General features: G+C 44.3%; 1 protein-coding gene across 4 annotated transcripts in view; it reads right to left on the reverse strand.

Annotated features, from left to right (window-relative positions):
- HIVEP3 (HIVEP zinc finger 3) overlaps nt 1–21396 on the reverse strand; it is a 255393-nt gene that overhangs the window by 22051 nt on the left and 211946 nt on the right. For all 4 annotated transcript variants that reach the window (XM_030504573.1, XM_030504575.1, XM_030504574.1 and 1 more), the window contains one exon: nt 4312–4487. In XM_030504573.1, coding sequence (XP_030360433.1) covers nt 4312–4487 — 176 coding nt within the window. The remainder of the gene's footprint in view (nt 1–4311; nt 4488–21396) is intronic.

Raw genomic sequence — 21396 nt, forward strand, 5'->3', positions numbered from 1 at the left:
AGCCCTTGATTTAGGTCTTGGCATGGAGACAGTGTCCCCAGGTGAGACACTATGAGAAGGAAAGCTTTAATTTATGTAATTTATTGGGCAAAAGATTTCAATCAAAAACAAAAAAAAACCCAAAACCTAGTGTTATTATCTTTTATTCTTATTGACTTAGATATTAAAGCAGAGAATCTGAAGGTCTAGCCTGCCTGCCTCTATTAATAGAGGCTGTAAAATATTAGCCGTCTTCTGGATCAAGCCTATCAGCTTGTGTTAGCCAAAGACTAATCTTCTAGAAAGGTACCCAGGCTGGATTTGCAGATTTCAAAATACAGAGAATTAGCATATTTCCCATTGAGACTTGTGCTGAGACTTAATAGCTGCACTGTTTAAAACAAATAACAGCTAATATTTCACTTGAATTTGCCAGTCTTTTACTTCCAGCCCTCATTCCTTGTTATTTTTTACCTTTCCCTGGTAAGTTAAAGAGCCCTTTTGCTTGCAGTGTTCCACGTCCTGTCTGGACCACTAGGTCATTTTCTGTTCCCAACAACACGTGTCATGCCACAATGTGTAAGGGAGCAGGCAGCCAATTCCTGAGGATAACTCTGTCCTCATCGCATTGGAGGTTTGTGACATCCCAGGGAACAGGGGGAACAAAGCCTCCTCCCAGCAGAGGCTCCACAGGGATGCTCAGACCCTTTCCCTGTTCCCAGCTGCTGAGGAAGGGCCTCAGCACACACAATGCAGGGACACTCTGCAAATATCTATCTCAATCTGTGCTGCTATAACAGCAGTTAATTCTTCTGGAGCTTCCCGCCAGTTGGACCCACTCTGTAGTTTCCAGAGGAGGCTCAGCAGAGCGCTGAGTCTGCTGGAGCAGTAATAATAATAAACTGAGCAGCCATAACCTTGCCTTTAAGGGCTGAGGGGGTAATGCATTTAATACATTAACATGTTCAATACCCTCAGTGCCTGTCATGTGCTGATTTAAGGAACTGAAAACTAATTTATTAAAGGAAGACTATGGCTGAGGACACGAAGAAGTCTGGTGTCTGGAAACTGTGAGTGGACCAGACTATCAAATGGATATCTTCAGCCAGCAGGCACTGATGTCCTTTACACAAGCACCTTTTAAATTAATATGAAGTTCCTTGTCCCTTCTGACCTCCAAGCAAAGGCAGCAGCATTCACAAAGTGAGCTGCTCCATACACTTTGTCCAGAAATGCAAAGCAATCTTAAGTAATCAGGACATGAGAGTCTGATGTGAGTCTGAACAAGAACAGAAAATAGCTGTGGAAATGGATAATGTCTGCACAGGAGGGGAATGAATGTGCCGACACTGACCCACATCCCCAAGTCACCCAAGAGAAGGAGTGAAGGAAGGGGCTGCGCTTCCCTCAAGGGTCTAGAGATGAGTGACAAGGGAAGGTTGGTGGTTCCTGTGCCCCCTCTGGGAAGGTGGTCAAGGGAAAAGCTCTCCCCGACCTTCTTGAAGGGGAGACTTATTAAACTGCAAGTTTTTCTTCATTTCTTTCCTAGGAAGAAAAGAATGAAGAAGCTGCTTAACTTCTTTTAAACAACCTCTTAGAGGCCACGGTAACAAACCTCTTAGGAGAGCACTACTACAGTGGAGGTAGAGACACCTCATTAAAGAGGCACGTTTCTATCTGGTCCAGAAACGTAAAACCAAATAAATCTTTACAAACCAAATTTCCAAGGCTGCTGTTCCCATCAGCTCAGTGAGCACATGAAAATCCCAGGGATTTGCTTTAAAATAAGAACAAACAAGAAGAATTTCCCTGCAGTTCTGCAACCCAAAGGAACAGCTCTGCTTACAGGGATAGAAATGCACAAAAAGCAGACAAACAGGGTAATTAGTGACAAGGGGGGAAAACATTTAAAGCTCGCTCTTTTGCAGAAGTTTTCCCATTCTTGGAACACAGATATGGTGTTTCCGGGGGGGGGAAAGGGGAGGGAGAATGGGGGTGGGGTGGTGGTGTACATTTTAACCAGATAAAGAACCTCATTAAAAATAATAATAAAACAAATGTTTAACTGCTTCCAGCCTACTTGAGAGTTTAGAGCATTAGATCATGCTGGAGAGATCTACCACAGCCAACATGAAGACAGCTCCACAGATATCCCCCTTGAGTTTATGCTGAAGGCTAAAATTAACTTGGGAAAGCTGATTTCTAAAAGAGCTTCAACTCAGCTTGCGTTTTTCGCAAGTGCAGCCCGGTAGTGAGAGCTCCAGCTTCTCCATTCTGCAGCTAACTGCGGTTGCAAAACTGCCCACCAGGAAGGAGGATCCTAATGAATTAGGGCACAAACAAACTGATTCTAGACATGTGCAAAAAAAGCTGTGAGCCATCCAGTTCTGCAAACCCTGGCTCTCTGTTTCATGCTCTGTCACCAACAGCAATGGTTCTGTAACTGGACATTAACTGAGGATTTTATCAGCACACAAATTTGATCTTTTTCTCCCTTTCCAGTAACTCTTCCAAAGATCCTTCTATCTCCATCAGCAAAACAAACAGCTTTTACCCAATTGCTGCAAAGTCATGTGGAGTATAAGCATGCTCCCAGGACACAGCCAAGGGCTCTGACTGTCACCCCCTTCCAGCAAAGAGCCATCTCCATGCAATTCCAAGTTACCATCATCTCCAACTATTTGTCCTGAAATCACCAACCTGTGGAAGCTCTTCCCCCCTCATGCATCCATAGGCAAACAGATAGTTTTGCATTTAAATCCCAACACTGGGGTTTGCTTTTGAAGGAAGCATTTCCATGCCACCTTCCTCATGCAAGTTTCCTGCAAAGCTGAAGAAGGGAAGTCCCTTGGAGGCAAGTGTCTATTTGCAATGTGCAATCAGCACAGTCAGTGCTGACAGTTTGCGTGCTTCAAGGGAGCAGAGATGAAGAGCAAAGCAGCTAGAGAAATGGTGAAAAGGATGGTTTGATCGCAGCATCCTGAATAAAAGCCTAACAGAAGCATGGTAGAAAGCAAGGTGAAGTGACGGAAGAGGCTGAATGGATTCACCTCTCAAAGGAAAACCTCAGAACAAAGTAACAAAAGCAAGAGGGAAAGAGAAAGAAAATGAATCAGAAACAGCTCCAGGCTGGGAGGGAAAGAACTGCTGCTCGGATCTGCTGCACGTGCCTGATGAGAATCTGGCCTCAAATTCAGTATCACTTCCCCATGCTCCCATACACCTAGTGATTACCAACATGTTGGTTCCCAAAATCACCCGCCAGCTTTACCAACAAAGCCATCAGCTCCAGGCACTGACCAGTCTGAATCACCCGGCATCTGGGTCACTTGTCTTGCACGGACATGACCCCATCAGCACGTTGGGGTAAGCACGCATGCCATGTTCCATACACACCCAGTGCCTCCTCTCCACATCCATGCTGTGCCACTTCCTTGGGTAGCACAGTTTTGGAGGGGTTGATGCTTTTCTTGAGTAATTGACAATCCCAGCTACGTCATCTTCTGAGATTTGCAATGATGGAGCTACAGATAATGAGCATTTCATATTCATGTCAAACTAGAATCAAGAAATTGAACTCAACATCTTTATTGCAAGACTTGCTGCAACCAAAGATGGAGGGGAGACCTACAAAACACTTGGTGTTGCTCTTATGAGAAGTTAAGGGGACCTAGGCACCTCCAGCACTTTTGAAATCTTTCGGAATAGACTTTTTCTACATGTGGTTTTGCATATTCCTGATAAGAGTTCACTCACACACTCACTGAGGCAATGATGAAGGTCACTTGCAAAGAATAGCTGGTGGTAGTGAGGTTGTGGATCATTAATGACTAGATGTTCTGGAATGGAGGTATTAAGAGAAGAAGTCTACTGATATGATATAGGAAATGTGGAAGCTACATGCAACTGCAAAGGATGAAAATGTGCAGCGCAAACAGATCCGGAGAGCACCAGCATAAAAAGTCACCCAAAGACTGTCTCCAGGTGCTCGGTCAGAGCGTGTTGCCTGTACCAGGAGCAACTGCTCTCATTCTGAGGTGGTTTGGTTTGTAAATCCCTGCCAGTGAAACTGTATTTCAGGATCATTCCCTTTAAGAAGCACAGATAGGATGGCACAGATGCTGTGCTGCAGGCTGGCATGAGCAGCCAGTGCTCTCCACTGGTCATCTTCTGAAAACAGCAGCCAATTTGAGACTCCCTCATCCCCCTCCCTCCGACTCCTGGGCTTTTCCAGACCCTGGGAAGGCTTTCCCTTCCCCTTCACCAGCACCCCCAAGAAGGCTTGTAAGTCAATATACTCAGCAGAGGAGCTAGGAGCTGACTGTCTCTTACCTTTGGTTTTAAAAGCAAAGTTACAGTACTTGCAGACATATGGCCTGACGTCTGTGTGCGTGCGAATGTGTTTCTTCAGCATGCTGGGTTTCTTGCAGCGAATTCCACACTCCTCACATACATACTTCCCTCTTCCACGGCCTCGCACATACACATACTCTTCGTTTGATTTGTACCTATGAGCAACAGGTGTCATGATAAAAAAAAAAAAAAAGAAGATTCCCACCTCAAAAGTTGTCACAACTTCCCTGGATTAATTCAACGCGTTACTGACGCCACCGCTCCCGTTCCGCATGTGCTAGCTCTGGGTGATCAGGCTCAATTCAAACTATCTTCAAAAGCTTTTGCCCAGATGCCTAATTCCTCTTCTGGAACATGTTCTTAGGTCCTGCTTCTCTGTACAGACAAATAGCCCAAAGTCTGAGATAAGCACAGGGTCACCCAAATGTCCTGGTTTTCCCTATCCTCAAACACAAGCTGAGGCACTCACAGAAGTCTGAAGAAGACATGTCACAGGCCAACCCGCCTGCATGAATCATTTCCTTGTCAGCCTATGCTGTGTTTTAAAATGTGCACAGTCTGTCACTGTTCTATGCAAAGTACTGAGGATCACAGAAAACACATCCTAGTTAAACCTCTCATGATACAACCTTTCCCACTCATTGGGACAATAAGAGAAGACTGCAATACCACATTGCAAACTGTGGTCCCTGCACAGGCTCCTGCTAGAATGAGACACCCAGAATGGACACAAAGAGAAGAAAACATCCTTTTTTAAAATACATTGTGCTAGCACTAAATGTGAACACCGCAGACTCCAGGCTCTTTTCTCTTTGGCACAGTACCATGACTTAGGTTTACACAAGAGAATGAGATTGGTCATCCTTCCTTCACATTGTATATTCATTTACTTTCTGTCCATGCATTAATGTACAGGGAAGGCTCCATGATGGGGGTTTGAAAAATATTGGTGAGACTGAGACAAATCGTTTAGCCTCCTGCCGTTTAGCAAATGGAGTCTGTAATTTCCTGTACTTGCAGCACAAGAAGAGTAAGGTAACATGAAATTGGTCCCCTCAGATTTCTAAGAAGCCAAAGTTTTGAAGTGGGGTACTTCTTGCAACTCATTTTTCTATCCAGGGTGAATTATGCCCGAGAGAAATCTCCAAATATCCACCTTTGAAAATCAGGTCTTCTAAAGCACCTTAATAGGGCATCCAAAAACACACACCACCATCAGTCACCTTTTAGTATCTTCCCAATAAAGCCACATGTGGGGGAACATCTTGTATTTCTGTCCTTCAGCGTCAGCAGAATTTTCTTAGATCATAACCAGCATCAGCTGGTACCCCAAATATTCTATCCTATCACTTGTGACTGAATGCAATGCATCTACCCCATGCCTTTTTCCCCCTAAAAACCCCCAAGAACCAGCACCAAAACCCCTTCATCACAAGGTTCTCATTATTTGGCTAGATGGTATCTGAAGAGCACACACTAACTACCAGCCTCCACCCCAGCATGCCCAGCTATCTCCTTTCAACCACACAGATACACGCTATGAGTTGCTAGGGATGGCCAATGTCCCTTCTTCATGCGGTCAGTGACTTGACGCTAAAGGAGCAAAAGGAACCCAGGAATCCTGACTTCTTCTGTTCAAATTTGGATTTGAGGCTTCCTTCTGGCTCTCCTTTTTTTCTGTCATTATGCTGGTAATCACCTTGCCATTTAAAAAATGAAATTGCTCCTTTATCAGCCTTGTACTTGCTCTACCCTTAATTACACTCTCACATGGCAGTCTCTGAGCAAGTCCTTTGTGTCCAACAGTCCCTTCGTCAGCCTCATTAACGCTATCGGGGCTGGCTTTTCCTGGATAAAAAGGGCCACGTGATTTAATCTGAAATCAGACATTGCAGTTTATCTGCCACACTGTGAGCCTGAGCCATCCTTTAACACAGGGTTTTCTACAGCTCCCTTAGACCATGTGTAAAACACCCAGGGAGAGGAGAGAAACAGAAAAAGAAAGGTAACCTAAAATAATACCAAACCAAACAAGGAAGAAGAAAGCAAGGGAAGTAATCCTGCCATAACATAGACAAGGCTGCTGCAAATGCCATCTGTCTGCGTTGAAGGCTATAATATGTTTATGGAGACAATTACTTCAATATGATGCTGGTTTCTCTGTGGATCTAATACGCTCATATGATTTGCATCAGAAAGACAAATCAATGACAGCTCACTTCATGTGAAGATTTACCCTGGACAAAGGATCTTCCTGCTCTGTAACGTTTGCTGTAACCAGATCCCTCTAATAGCCACAGTTGGAGTTTGTGTCAGCAAATCTGGGCTTCTCTTCCAGAACACTGTGGAATTCATAATCCTGTAGTTAGCAATTTACACCTCCTATAGTGTCACAGCTCCCATCTAATCTTGAGATGATTTGAAACCCAGGAGGCTAACTGGCCATTACTAGCTCAGAGGCTAATTTAGGAAATAGTTCTTTCAAACAGACATACAAAAAGATATAAATTCAGTTATTTGTTGCAATTTTGGAACAGTTCTTTGCTGGGTTCTGTTAGCAAATGCGCATCTGTTGAATTCTGTGCAACCACTACAAATGCTTTTCAGAGCACGAGGAACTGGCAGAGCCGTGGCAGCATCAGTGCTACCACAGGCAGCACCAGATTCAGAGACTTGATGGCCCCGAAACAGGCCATCACTGCCAGGAGTCATAAGAAACCCAACAATGGGAAAACATGAACCTGGAGAAAGCTTTGTCTTAGCTCTTTCCCTCAAACTTACTTGAAACCTAAAACCATGAAGCATTTATTCCTTTGCAGGCTTTAGGAGGCTTAGTTCTTAGTATTTGCTGTTACAAGTATCTGACCGTCCTTTTTAGCCACAGACATGTCTTTTTATTTCTTTCTCAGTGCTGTGAGCCACATCCAAAATGCTCATGTGGCTGAAAACCACACGATAAAACCTTGGAGAGCAGAGAGGGAAGGAAGTCTGGTGGTTCACAGGCAGGAAGGGAGAGCAGGTTTCTGGGGGACTCATTGCTTCACACAGTTGGGCTGAATCACCCCTTCTCCCCTACTTTCTACAACCACCAGCAATTCACCTTGCCTTGCAAAGCCTTTGTCGATGTGACCTTTCTCATTACAGCTTCAGCACAGCAGCTGCATTGACACTATTTGCAGGTCACACAGAGGCAGCCTCATTTTGTGGATTTCCAGAATGTGAAGCTCGATGATGTATTATGGTAACAAACACCCCTCCTAAGTTCTGCAGCAACTGAACAAGTATTTCCTCGACTGGTTTTGACATTTGTTACACTCACTTGTTTGCTTTTTGGATTTCTGGTACCTAGTAACAGGAATCAGATATCTGATCCCTTTCCTGAGCCGCTGCATTTAGTTTACTGTCAAGTGAACCGAGTAGCTCCAGTTGTTGTCTTTGGTGTAAGTCTTCTGGTTTTATTGATGGCACATTTTGTCTCAAGCTCCCTGCTCATCTGGCTTGTCTCAAACCTTTGGGAGTTCCTGATAGTCTGCTCTAGTATTAACTAATCTATGTTTTATGCCACCTGCAAAATATGCCCTATTGCTGATAAATGCGTAACTACTATAACGTTACTACATACTATGAAGTTGATTGCCTTTCTTGCAGCTCGCTACTAGATGATTAGACTACTTCTTGCAATACCCACTCTGAAGCTGCATGTGAAGCAGAAGTCCTTAGCCTCACACATTCCATACCCAGGAAAACACAGGTGGGAGACCCTACAAAACTGCAGCTTACATAGGGATCACCACACACAGAGGTGATCTGTCTTTAAGGCCAGACAGTTACGGTGAAATCTCCCTTAAGATTCTCAAGCTAAACTACAGCAGAACAAACAAAGGGATTTCTGTACAAAACCCAGACCAGACAATGCCATTTCCAGGTTTCTAAAAACATCATAAAACCATCTAGTATCCCAGGTTACCAGACAGGGATATTGCACCAAGACAAACAAATTCTTCTGAAGATTTATAAAACACAGAGAAAGAGATGGGTATGGATATGGGAGGACTCAGGTGTGATTCAGGTCTTTGCAGAGGAAGTACCCACTAGATGAAGCAAACTAAAGCCAGGATTTACTGCTTTCCCTTCATGGACCACTTGCATTTGGGATTAACAATTGTAGAAGTGGTCCCTGGGCTCTGAAAGTCACCCTGGTGAGATTACAAGCCCACCTGAGTGTAAATCAACATGTGGGCCTCTCCTGTCCATCCTCCCCAGCCCTGTTGCACTGAGAAAGGACATCAGTGGGGCTTGAGGGACCTGCTGAGAAGTGAAAGACTTGTCGGGAGGACAGGAGCAGGGAGACATTCCTCAATGTGTGCAAGTGCTCCAGGCAATGCCTTCACAATGTGACAGCCCACGAGCACTGGCACCAAAGAGCAGATCTTGCCATGCTTTCCCACTGAAGTGGAACATTGCGTCTCTGCATAAAGTGAGTAGGATCACATCCCATCACAGCTGGCTGGGGGGCACTGTGTTAAAGCTCGCCTGTGGTGTTTCTTTTACACAGAGATAACAGTGAGGATCATTTCTAAAACCAAGCCCTTTGTGAAGATTCCATGCCAAGCCCAGAAGAGGAACTTTTGTTCCAAGCCCAGAACTGCTTTCCAGGCCCTAGGCTCTGTAATACTTCTCATGATCAAGCAATGAATACTGGTAGAAATACATAGGTCAATAACTCATTTTTGTGATTTAATTTACTACATAAAGTGGGAACCTCTTCACAAACACACTTTTTTGATCTTCTCTGTATTACCAGTTCTTACTGACATTTCATCTATATGTCCCATTGATGTACAGAGCAGGACACCAACTATTTGTCACTTATCAGGAAATATCTTTATGAAATAGTTGGAAAGCACTGAAGGAGAATGCAATACTAGCAGATGGAAGCCCCATTTGCCAGTGTCAGGAGAGATACCAGGCAAAGACATCCTGCTGCCATTTTCAGAATCTACCAGAATTGACTAATCTTGCTTAGAGACCCGAACAGGTAAAGTTACATGAGCACTGAATATTGCTACTTCTAGATCAGGTCATATCAAAAGCAGATCATACTTTTTCAAAGAAACCCTTTAAAGCATTTTGCACAGGGAACTGTTGGAATCACCGTCCCTGGAAGTGTTCACAAACCGTGTAGAAAAGGCCCTCAGTAACATGGGTTAGTGGTGGCCTTGGCAGTGCTGGGGAACGGTTGGACTTGATGAGCTGAAAGGTCTTTTCCAACCTGTTTCATTCTATGATTCTATGAAACATCTTCAGCCTCACCAAAGTGTAGGACCTAAAAGGGGGAGATGTTGGTTACGTTCATCTGGTCTGTTTAGGTGAAAAGAAGTGATGATCAAAGAACAATCAGGTTTCTTGCCTGGAACCCTGCATTGTGCTGTGAGGTTAGCCGTCGACTGGAGGACAGGCTCACCATTCATACAGTCACTAGCATGTCTGCTTGCATGGAAACCAGTGGCAGTGCTGGTATCCCACAGAGTAGAACATCTCCTTGGCTTGCCAGCAATGCCAATGACCCCGACTGCAAAATGCACGTCAACTGAGCAATAAACTCTAAAGGCAACTTCAGGAATAAATGCATCCCGTTCATTTCCTCTCTGCGGGAATCTAAACAGATAGGAGGAGGAGGAATTCTATGGCACTGCAAAAAAATAAAGATCATACAGGACAGCTCAGGCCTAAGTTACCCTTTCTGCTTTTTATAATATCCCTGGTGGGTCCTCACAGCTCAGATTTTACCTAAGGCAATTTTCCACATTTCTTTGAATGGGAAACAATAAAGTGGGTGTATCCCCACAGTGTGTTCCTTGTGATCACAGCTATGACAGCATGACCTCAGTGGCACTGGGGCTGTGTGGGACATGCCAGCTGCTTCAGAAGCGATGCTACCACCATGGGTGGCCAGGGCACTGTCCAAAAGCAGATCAGTGATTCTCCGGCCTGCCTGCAAAGAAATGAACACTGGTAATACAGCCCCTGCATCATTGAAAAAAGCCACAGGAGATGCTTCCTATAGCACTGCCCTGTGACAAGGCAACCAGACCACCAGGATGTGGGGAGGTCAGTGTAGAAAGATCAAGGCAAAGGAAATCTCTCTGATCACATCTGGGACATTGGGTCTGGGTTTTTGTGTTTCAAAATTCAAGTGGTGCCAGCAAACCAGAAAAAATAGGAGGGAAACAACATCTTGGGTGAAGTGGATGGATGCAAAGGTGAGTTTTGGAGGAAAGCATACAAAAAAAATTAATGATTCAAGCATCATATTGAACCATAGACAGTAAAAGGTCAAGGATAGCCTAATGGTCTGGAAAGATGTACAGGATGGTCAGGATGTAGAGACAGTCATTATTGGCAGTTATCCTAAGAACTCCAGGGTGAAACCAAGAAGTGGAAAATTTAAGCTAAATATAAAAAAAGATGGGCAGTGCCTTCAAGTAGGTTCACCCTGCACAAAACCATGCCATGGATTTAAGCAGAATAACAGCTCCTGCATGGTCAGCCTCTAAAGCACCTTTCGCTGGACACAGCTTCTTGGTGTAAATTCACTGGAAGAGCTGTCAAAACTGTTGACACCTCTGTAACACACACAGAGGTAGACAAACAGCCAGAGCGAAAAGCAATACAGAAAATATGCATAAACAACCCAAATCCACACAAGAAGCTTTTAGTAACATAAAAACACAGGCCAGAGACTGACTTTCAATGGCATTTCTCCATCAGCAAAAGCAAATCCTTTTGCCGGTAGAGCCCGTTTTGATTAAAGAAGTGTTGTTGGCTACAGGGACAAGAGGATTTGGGACTGCATGAGCTGGTCTGCACCAGGAGGACTGCTCCACCAACAGCTGTATCTGATCCTCCTGGAGCTAGCCCTCGAGCAGTGTGGTATGTCTGAGAAAGACCATGGGACTTCCTTCAATTAAATTAATCCAACTCAGAGTAAGCACAATAGCAGCAAATGTTGTATATAGATGTAAAACTGCAAACCCAGTGCAGTTTTATATTACTTCTCTGAATATTATGCTTGAGTGAAAGCTTGATTCAATTTTGGCTTGTGGCATCAGACCTCTTCTAGCCTATTAGAAGTAAAATTACAGCTATCCTCATTATAGCTCTATCTGCTGTTGTACAACTTCATCCTCTCTAAGCTTTAATCATTTAATTGTCATTGCAAACCGCTATAAAAACACATCTATTTCAGAAGAAAGAAATCAATGTAAATAGTCGTGTGGTGCTTTATGCAGCTGGAAACCTGGGTTGGATTACTGAAATGCAATTGGAGATGAAACCATACTGAAGAAATGAAAGTACATTCGCTGCAAGGCGAAAGTGCGTGCATCGGCCCTGCCAGGTGGTCAGCTATAGCCACCAAACCATGAAGAAATGTGGAATTGTATTGATTGTGTGCACAGGCTAATCAGTCCCTTCTGGGTTTCCCTTCCATTAAATCCAATTGTGAGAGCAGAGAGGTAATGCAAAAACTCTCACGGTCTCTCATTCGTGTAGTGATTGGGCCTTGTGTCCCTACCCTTGGAAAATGCCATGCAAAAGTCAGTTATTACAGAGCTCATGCAATCTGAACACCTCTTCCACCACCACAGTGGCATAAATGGGAAAAAAAAATAGAAAGCAATGAGCTTCTGCAGTGTTTTGCAATGACAGGAAGATCTTCACAAAACATCATGTCTGCCTTCCATCTCTACCTGCCCATTCCCAAAGATTTCCTTATATGTTTTTAGAAGAAATGAATGCTGTGTGACTGCTAACACAAGGCTGGGCATTTTTCCCAGCACCAGTCAGACAGGCTGGGTCACGATACAAAAGTCCACCCGGGTAAGCATGCACACTGTTCTCAGGACACTGCTCCAACACCACCTTCTTCTTTTGAAGATCAAACAGAAATAGGATAAACCAACTGCCATAAACTCGTACAGCTGATTCATAAAATATTCATGGAGAAAGTCTCGCATGGAAATCCCCATAGATGTCCTGTCTCAATCTTGTTTCTTCCTCCTCTGCCCCCATCAGAATTGATTAAACAATTTCCAGAGAACCTGACATTAATGACTCCATCTGACTCTAAGTGACTCTTGTCTGACACAGATACTTCTTGTTCTCAAAACATCTCTTTCTGCAACTGTACTTCTAACTGCTGTGAATGATTCTGGATGCCATCACTGGTTTAATTACAGGCTGCCTTCTTGTCCTTCTGTTGCTTGTCCTGTCAAGGACAAAGGACTGTGTTTAATGGTCTCACTCCAGTCCTTTATTTCACAGCACTCCCTGCAGTACCTGTGTTTTTGGAGACATGTTTGGGTCTGTAGCACTTGTCAGTCCTAAACAGATCATCAGATTCTTGAAGAAACTGGTTTGGATTTAGGTCAGTTATGACTCAAGAATTTATTTATTGAACAGAAATATCCAATGAAAGAGGCAAGTGCCCACATCAATATGTTCTGCCCAGTACTCTTGTTGCACGGTCGTTAGCTCCAGGATCTATCCTCCTTCTCTATTTTGAAGCTGCTACCAATATACTCTAGACGTTAACAGAGTCATTAACATTCAAAAAAATTATCATTATGAGGATTTGGCTTCTGAGATGTAAAGGCATTTTGTTGGTGAATTTCTGTGTGTCTGTATAAAGAGCCACCCATTTTTGACAAAAGCAAGCTTTTAGGGTACACACGACACCTCATTGTTCAGGTTGGATACCATGACATTATATCTACCTCCACATTTATTTCAAGCAGCCTTTTTTCTACATCATTTACTGGTCCTTTCCAAAGCCAAGTCCATTCCTTAATGCTTCAGTCTCTAGGCCATTTATTAACTGCTGAAATGCACACACTACAGAATGAAGCAGGTCTGTGATATAATAGTGGAGTCTCTTGATAGACATATTCTGGCAAAAAAAAAAAAATCTACCTCCTGGAGTGACACTTTCCCCTGCCTCAAAGTTTTGTGGATTAGTTTTCTCTGGCTTTCAATCGCCTCCTGGTCCGACTGGGATATAACACGATGCTCAACACCTCTTGGGCCTGACACATGGGCTGGTCCAGAAGATTTAGTTTTTGAGGATTTCTTCCTAAAGCTACCTGCCTCCTGGACACAGCTGTCTCCTCCTTGAGCTTTCTGTGTGATCCCTGTCCATTCTGAGGGGTTCACAATGCTTTGATTGCTCCATTTTTGACCCAGGTTTAGTTTTTGCCAGATGACATGTCATTAAGATGCAGCACAGAGGAGTGCTGGTATCAGGCTGGCCCCACTTACTTAACACCAGTCAAGGTGAAAAAAGGTTAATATTCTTGCCATGGGACAAAGTGGGTAACACAGACTTCAGTGACTATGTTAAAGACATGCATTTTCTCTTCTGTCACCACATCTGATAGAAGCCTTCTTGTTCTCCAGCCTATTAGAAGTGAATAAATATCCCATTTACAACTTACACCTCAAAGAAACATGCCGGTGAGCCCTGGGGACAGGTACAGGGAAAAATCACTGCTGCCCCTGTATGCTCTCCATTGCCACATCACTTAGTTTTAAATTATTAAGAAGTGGAATTTCATCATTTCACTTGAGAAACAAACTCAACTGACACTTAACAGGAGGCTGGGTTGGATTTTTTTTTCCCACTATTCTGTCCAAAATTATATTTACATTGTTTCTGATTATTGCTTAATCTTCTGCAAGCAATTCCTCTGCTTTTGGAGATCACTGACCCACAAACGGAGCTGTCCCATCCATGGTCATTGGAATGACTGGTAGGTAAGCAGGAAAAATAAAAGAGCTGTCTACTGGCTTTTACAATAAATCTGTAGCGTAGCAGCCAGATTTGTAAGGTCTTTAACATAGAAAACATATTTTATGCTCAGCGAGCATGCTAATGGCTTTTGTGGTGAGACTGATAAAGCTGATACCTAATGAGGTTGGTTGTTTCTTTGCTAAAAAAAAAAAAAAAAAGCAAAAGCCATACTGCACATTTTTCAATTAAAACACTGTTGTGTTAAAAAACCCAAATTTCTGCACAGAATGAAAAACAGTAATTAAGATGAACACCACACAAGGGAAATTTAACTGCATTGTTCTGCTACTGCTCTGGAGCGAGGCACTCCAAGCCCAGATCCTCATGTGATTATTTACTTCTCTGCAGTAGGAGTATGAAGAGAGGCACAGAATGGTGCATTAGAAAACCATTTTAAGCATCACTAAGCAGGACAAGAAGCAGCAAAGAAACTGAGACCGAGATCAACAACATCCACTGTAGATTCATGCTTCCTAAGCTTATTTCACTTACTAAAAATAACCTGCTTGCCAACTAGAGAGCTGCAACACTAACAGACCAGGTAAATAGCAAAGAAGTTCTCAGTAAGGAACAAGGAAGAGTTAACAAGGAAGAGTTAAACAAGAGTTAAAAGAATTGAACAGGCCAAACTTAGGCATTGACAGATTTTTGGCTCTAAGTTCAAACCCTTCATCAAAATGATGCCAGAGATCATTTTACGTGGACCAGTGAGCACAGCCTGAACCAGCATTTCCACACTGGTGCAATGGACTGGGCAGGGCTGTCTGCCCATGCTACTGGAGCTTTGTGCCAATAAGTCCGTCAGCCCTACCCCAACCTGGACTTTAGGCACTTCTGTACTGGGTTTCCATTCATGGCTTAGACACCTTTTGGAGATGTCAGCTGCTGTTATCAAGTCTGTACACCAGTCTTGCCTCGGGACTAAAGTGTCTTAACACTATGCCTTATGTACCATTTCTAATTTCAGTATATATTAGAAATTAAAAGTTACATATAAATAAATCACAGAATAAAATATGTTTGCACTCAAAGTTGCAAACTCCATTAATTAAAAATTAGGAAATGCTACATGTAAGTTTGTCCACTCAACCAAAAGTCTTACATGATCTTTTAGATTTTGTTTTTAAAGTTGACAAGTTTTGGAAGAGATGTGATATGACATTTCCCAAGTTTTATTATTTTCTTAACATCAATAGATACATTTTATAACAAATTCATAGAAATAGTTTGGGTCGAAAATGACCTTGTCTCTCCAGCTCCCCTAGACCAGGTTGCTCAAAGTCCCATCCAACCAGGCTTTGAACATAGGCAGGGATGGCAGGATTAGGAATATTTCTAATCATTCAAATGGGCAATGAAGAGCCTTTTGGCATTCGCTGCTGTAGGTGAGACATGAACTGCAGTCAGAGCTACAGAACCTGGTAATTTAATAGCATTAGCAACTTCAAGACATTTCCACTGGCCAAATACCCCTGTTCATTGCTAGCGTCCTGGGTGCTGATGGCAATGGATGTCCTGTCTTATAGGATCCTTGAGTTCCCTTACTGTTTCGCCAGGCCACCTATTTAAATCTCCTAAGTACTCCAAGTGAGAGAAAGAGATATTCATCCATTCTTCTTTGAGTAAAACTTGGGAAGTATTTCACAAGATGAAGAAAAGGTGTTTTCTGGTGCAGCTGACACACTCGAGCAGATTTCAAGAGCTCCCTGCAAGCAGTGGAGATGTTACTCCTTTCTCTCAGAGAAGGCTGCAATGCAATACAGGGATCGTTGCTTAATTGCAGCTTCCCTTTAGTATCAGCCAACTTCATTAATGCTAATCATGTTACTGTTAGATATGCACAGACAGAATAAGAAGGACCCATTCTTCTATACAAATGAGCCACAGAAATGGCTGAGGCTAGATCCGTTCACTGATGGATGTCTGCTTTGTCACATCTGTTTCCCTCTTGTTGTCTCATGGGGCTTCAGCCCATCTTCCTCACATAGAATCATACAGGGACCTCCTACATCTTCATTCCCACTGCTCAGTCAGCGATAGACTTTGGGAGCATCACAGGAGGAATCCATAAAAACAACAGGAATGGGGAAAGAAAACTTCCTCTCAAGTTCTCCCGCCTCCACCATTACACACTGGAGAGGTTCTCCTCGGGAAACCCAGTTTCTCTTTCTAGTCTGTATGAAGAGGCTACAGAGGTGTATGGGGGCCTGGGAAGGGGTTGCTGTTCAGGAACCGGTTTTATCCCCATCCTTTTGTTACTTAGCAATAGAAACCCAAACACTTCTCCTCCAAGTGTAGAAGGCTTCCAGCAGCTCTAGCAAGAGCCCTGCAGGGAGTATTGAATTTCATTCACTTCTTCACCAGTGACATGAATACCCATCCATGAACTGTTGGCACAATAAAACCTGAATGTCTAAGACTGCCTGCCATTAACAATAACACAAACCCCATCCAAGCGGCCGCCTGGTTACGCTTTGAAATAACAGGAAGTGCCTTGATTTCAAAGAATCTTGGACATGAACCCGATACCCTGCACATTATGGAATAAATTCTTCAAGACAAATGCTTGATTTCCAAATGTCTTCACAGGACAACCCAGACAACCTTTCTGCCAATCCCATGCAAAGCTTCAGCAGAAGCCAGGGAGCTGGTTGGAAGCAAAAAGGTGTTTTTTGCAGGAGAAATGGTTCCCTTTGGAGTCTCAAGCCCTTCAGAAAGACTTGAGTGAGAAGGTGCTATGGATGGGACTAGCATCATCAGCTGAGTCCTTCAAGGTTTCTTGCGATGTGTTAACCCGTAGCTGACCCCAAGGTGTCAGACCACCTCTCCTTGCTAGGAGGATCCTTGGAGTTTCCTGCCAGGACTCTTCTGAGTTATGGACCTTGGCTCTGCTGCCCGCCGGCTGCTGGAAGGCGGAGGGAAATAGACTGGTTCCACCAAGTCTGACACTCCCCTAAGCGAGGTCCAACTCCCCAGTGAAAGCTTTTAATAAGTAATAACAATAAATAATAATAACAGACTAGATTTATTTCTATATCGTGGAAGCCAAAAAGCTTCTGGCTATATTGAAAAGTAGTAAACAAAAGCAAGTCCAGCTGCCTGGTCCCTTTTCTTCCCAAAGGTAGCAAAACTGTATACAAAGGCATAGTAAAGACAATCTGAGAACCACTACTAACAAAAATACTCCGGAAGAATCACTTTCTGTTCTGTTCTTGCCCTTAGCACCACTGGGTATTGATGGTTGATGAATTTTTGATCTCCAGATATAAATACCACTGACAAAATACCCAAAGCCACTTAGGTTATTATGACATCTTGACATCCCAGAGGATCTAAGAGATTGGTCTTAGATTATTACCTACAAGGAGACCATCATGTCAACCCTCATTCTGCCCTCTAGTACCTAAAGGCTTCAAGGAAATATGAGCCTCAGGTCATCCCAGGCCTTTACCCATCCTTCAAACTGGATCTGAGACAAACCAATTTACAAGAACGGATTCAATTATTTCTTATTTCCTCTGTTTCCTGTAAAGGCCAAGCAAGGAAATGTGGACTAATCCCAAGGAGGCCTGATATACCAATAGTCCAACTGCACAGCAGAAACACCAGGAACTGCATAAAAAAGTTTTGTCCTGCCAAATGTCAGACTGATTCCAGACAGGTAACAGATTCCAGATGAGCTGGAGTGCAGTGTCTTGACCCTCAGGCACTCATCTGGACTAGCAGGATTAGAAGATTTTAAGCCCTATTCATCTCTAATGACGAGGAATCACCAACCTGTGTTGTGAAACACCTGGCAAGAGGCAGTAAGTCATCAGTCCTGCTGAATTTGTGAACACCAGGATGCTCTTTTAGTGTTTCTACAGGCAAAACATTGGCCCCAATCCAGTGCGCCTTCAAGGGAGTATGAGGGTCTGGACATGGGCTATAGGCAGGGTCTAGTGGAGGCTTGATTCAGACAGTATGAACTGGGCCCATGCATCATAAATGAATTATTGACCAAGCAATTGAATTCTTGCCAGCTGGGCAGCTCGCTCCTCCAGCCCAGGCACTCTGAAGGGAGTTCGGTGACTACTATTCCCACATCTATACAAAATCACATATCCCTAAGGACCATCCTCCATCAGCCATGCAGTCCTTCAGCCAAGATTCAGCTACCCCGTGGCTTCCCAGGGCCACTCACTGCAGAGTGAGGAGTGCCTCTGAAAGTGCCCCTTCCCATCTCACTGCTCCTCCCCAGGGCATCTTCAGAGCTAGTATTTCTGACTTCAGCAACTGAAAAAAGATTGCAATTTCCCTCTTTTGCTGTTGCTGCAAAACCCAAGACAGCCCAGAGAGAGGGAGCTGGATCCTGCTCTCTCTTGCACATCATCAACGCAGTGATTTAGGCAGCTCCAATCACACATGCAAAGCAATTGAAGGAAACAGGGTAGCACAAAGGTAACTAGGGGTAAAGCCTTCATTACCCATGATGATGTGTGACGAGGTGAGCAGAGCCAAAGTGGTGCTTGCAGGACCCACAGTTCAAAACCCTCATCATATGCTTTAACTTGGAAGCATAGCGCATTAGATACCACAATTATTAAGGAAAAAACCTGGAAAACCTATAATGCTATTTTCCCAGTCATTTTTCTGCAACTGAACTTAGAAAAAGGGGAAAAAAAACCCACCACCACACCTCTTTCTTAGGCATCTGCTTTTAGATGGTGCATTAGATAATCACTGTGCAGAAGTTTCAGTGTATAATGATTATAACAATAAAAAACATGATGACGCCAAAGCACACTCTTCTGTAGCTTCAGCACTATCTGTGCATGCCACAAGTAATTTCTTTTAGAAGTCCCTAAATATTCTTCAGCCACGGAGAGTCTCACTCACATCCTGCTCGTTTTAGAAACCATTTCTACAGATACAGCTTTACAACTTCAGATAACAGATCTTTGACACGCCAATGTTTTCCTAAGCCCCAGTAGCACAGCAGTTCTCACGGGACCATCACTGAGCACAAGCGGCCGATGCAGGTCTCACCGCTCCGACAGGGAGCCCCCACGTTTCAAGGATGCAACATAACCCTCCGCATTCCCGCCAGGGCCATGGGATCGTGCTGGTGCGTCTGTTCCCAGACGTTATGCCACGCTCGTGGGTGAGATCAGAGACACAAGCAGCAAAGCAGCTGGGAAATGAGGAAAGCAAGGATGCAGTCGCTCAATCGCCAGCACCAAGACGCACCGGTAGCATGGGTTTCTCTCCAAAGAATGCGGAGCTGGTGGGAGGAGGAGACCAGCTCCCAAGTCACTGATGGAAAATGCTGCAGGTCCGGCCAACCTCCCCTGTGGGTTGAAAAGGGCTGTGGAATAATCCATCCTTGGAAAGTTTCCCATGGAAATCTCGCAGAGATAACACACAGAGAGAAAAACGTGCCCATGTTTGTGTGTGCAAATAGGAGGAGATCATAAGGTTTGGGAGAGGGGAAGAGTGTTTAAGCAGGAAGAAAAATATATATAAAAGAAGTTCCCTGAGAGCCCAAAGGTGTGCTGATAGCTCCAAAGGGCTTTCACTTTGAGCCTGTAGTTCAACATCCAGCCCAAAGCAGTAGTGGCTGAAAGGTGTCACAGCGTGGCAGTTTTCTGGTAGCTCATAGGAGAAAGAAGCTGGTAATTGCAGCTGAGCTCCTATGGATCATGTCTCTGCACTGCAGACTGGTTGCTCTCATTAGCTTCCCTTTGCAGGTCAGAATGAGTCCTCTTCAGCCCTGCCAGTCCCCTTTCTGCACACAGTTACTCTGCTCCCCAGCGCCGCAGGTTCCCTACCTTGCATCCATGAAAGAGGAAAATTTTCCAAGACAGGAACTCCATTATTTGTCTTAACACAGTGCCTAGAAGCCCACTCTGCAGGCACTGCGCACACAATAACAGAAATGGCTTGCACCCTATAGAGTTCCTGCCCCAAGGATATATGAATACACAGCAGATGGACACTGGTGGATAGTATGGGAAAACAGCAGGACAGCATCGGACAGTGTGATGTCCTGGGATGTCCTGGCACAGCAGCCTAAATGTTGTCATCATTTCTATAGACATCTCAGAGTAGAGGTGAGTTGAAGGAGGAAAAAGGTTGGCAGATGTTGTCAGAGTGCTTTTTCCAGCAGGGAAGAAAGGTTTGGAAACATAACACATGGGGAGTGGAGAGCACTGTCACCATTCCGAGACAGGAGATGACATTTGTGTAATCAAAAAGAGACGACAGACAAGGTGGTGCTGAGCTGTAGAGAGTCTTGTTAGTGACACCAGCTTGTGTCTGGCATGACAGGGAGTGAGCATGCACTGCAAGAGGATGCAAAGAGGGTTCTGTGTGGAGAAAGCACTAGGGAAATGACTTTTTCACTCCGTTTTCCAAAATGGAGCGACACAGACCCAGATTACTACTACCAGCATGCAGAATAGGATATAGGAAAGGAATGAGATGAGTCTCTGATGAATTTTGCTCTTGTATATGGACAGGAAAGGTTGTATATAAGAGTTGTGCATGAAGAGTTAGTGAAGTGAAAACATGGCCTGAATGTACCAGGGAAAAGCCCTGCACAGAGAGAGCTCCCCCAGGGAACAATGGTAAGGTGGTATCATAGAATCATAGAATGGTTTGGGTTGGAAAGGACCATAGGATCATCCACTTCCAACCCCCTGCCATGAGCACGGACACCTCACACCAGACCATGTCGCCCAAGGCTCTGTCCCACCAGGCATTGAACTCTGCCAGGGATGAAGCATTTACCACTTCTTTGGACAACCTCTGCCAGCGCCTCAGCACCCTCACAGTGCTGAGGATGGGGAATTTAGAGCACAGCACGCTTTTTCCAGGTTGAACTTGCGCTGATGCTTAGGGAGGATTCCCCTCATTTCACCTCAATCATCTCCAAGCTGTCCACCCAGGCCAAATTAGCCAGGCAGACAGAAGTAGTCCATAGGCAGGAATACTCTGCTGGCATCATCCTATTTACAGCTGCTGGTTTTGCACATACTCATCAGAGAAGAACAAAGTCAGGCTGCATCACCAGTGCTGCCTTTCCACAGAGGGATCAGTTATGTGACAAGGGTAAGCAGCTTGCAGCCCTCTCCTGCCACTGGAGAAGCTGTTGCCCACCAGGGAGCCAGAATAACCCCCAATGAATGAGGACAAGATCTCCAGTCCCTCCTTCGAGATGAGCTGCCACCTAG

The sequence above is a fragment of the Strigops habroptila genome, chromosome 12, assembly GCF_004027225.2.
Source record: "Strigops habroptila isolate Jane chromosome 12, bStrHab1.2.pri, whole genome shotgun sequence".
Taxonomy (NCBI): Eukaryota; Metazoa; Chordata; class Aves; order Psittaciformes; family Psittacidae; genus Strigops; species Strigops habroptila.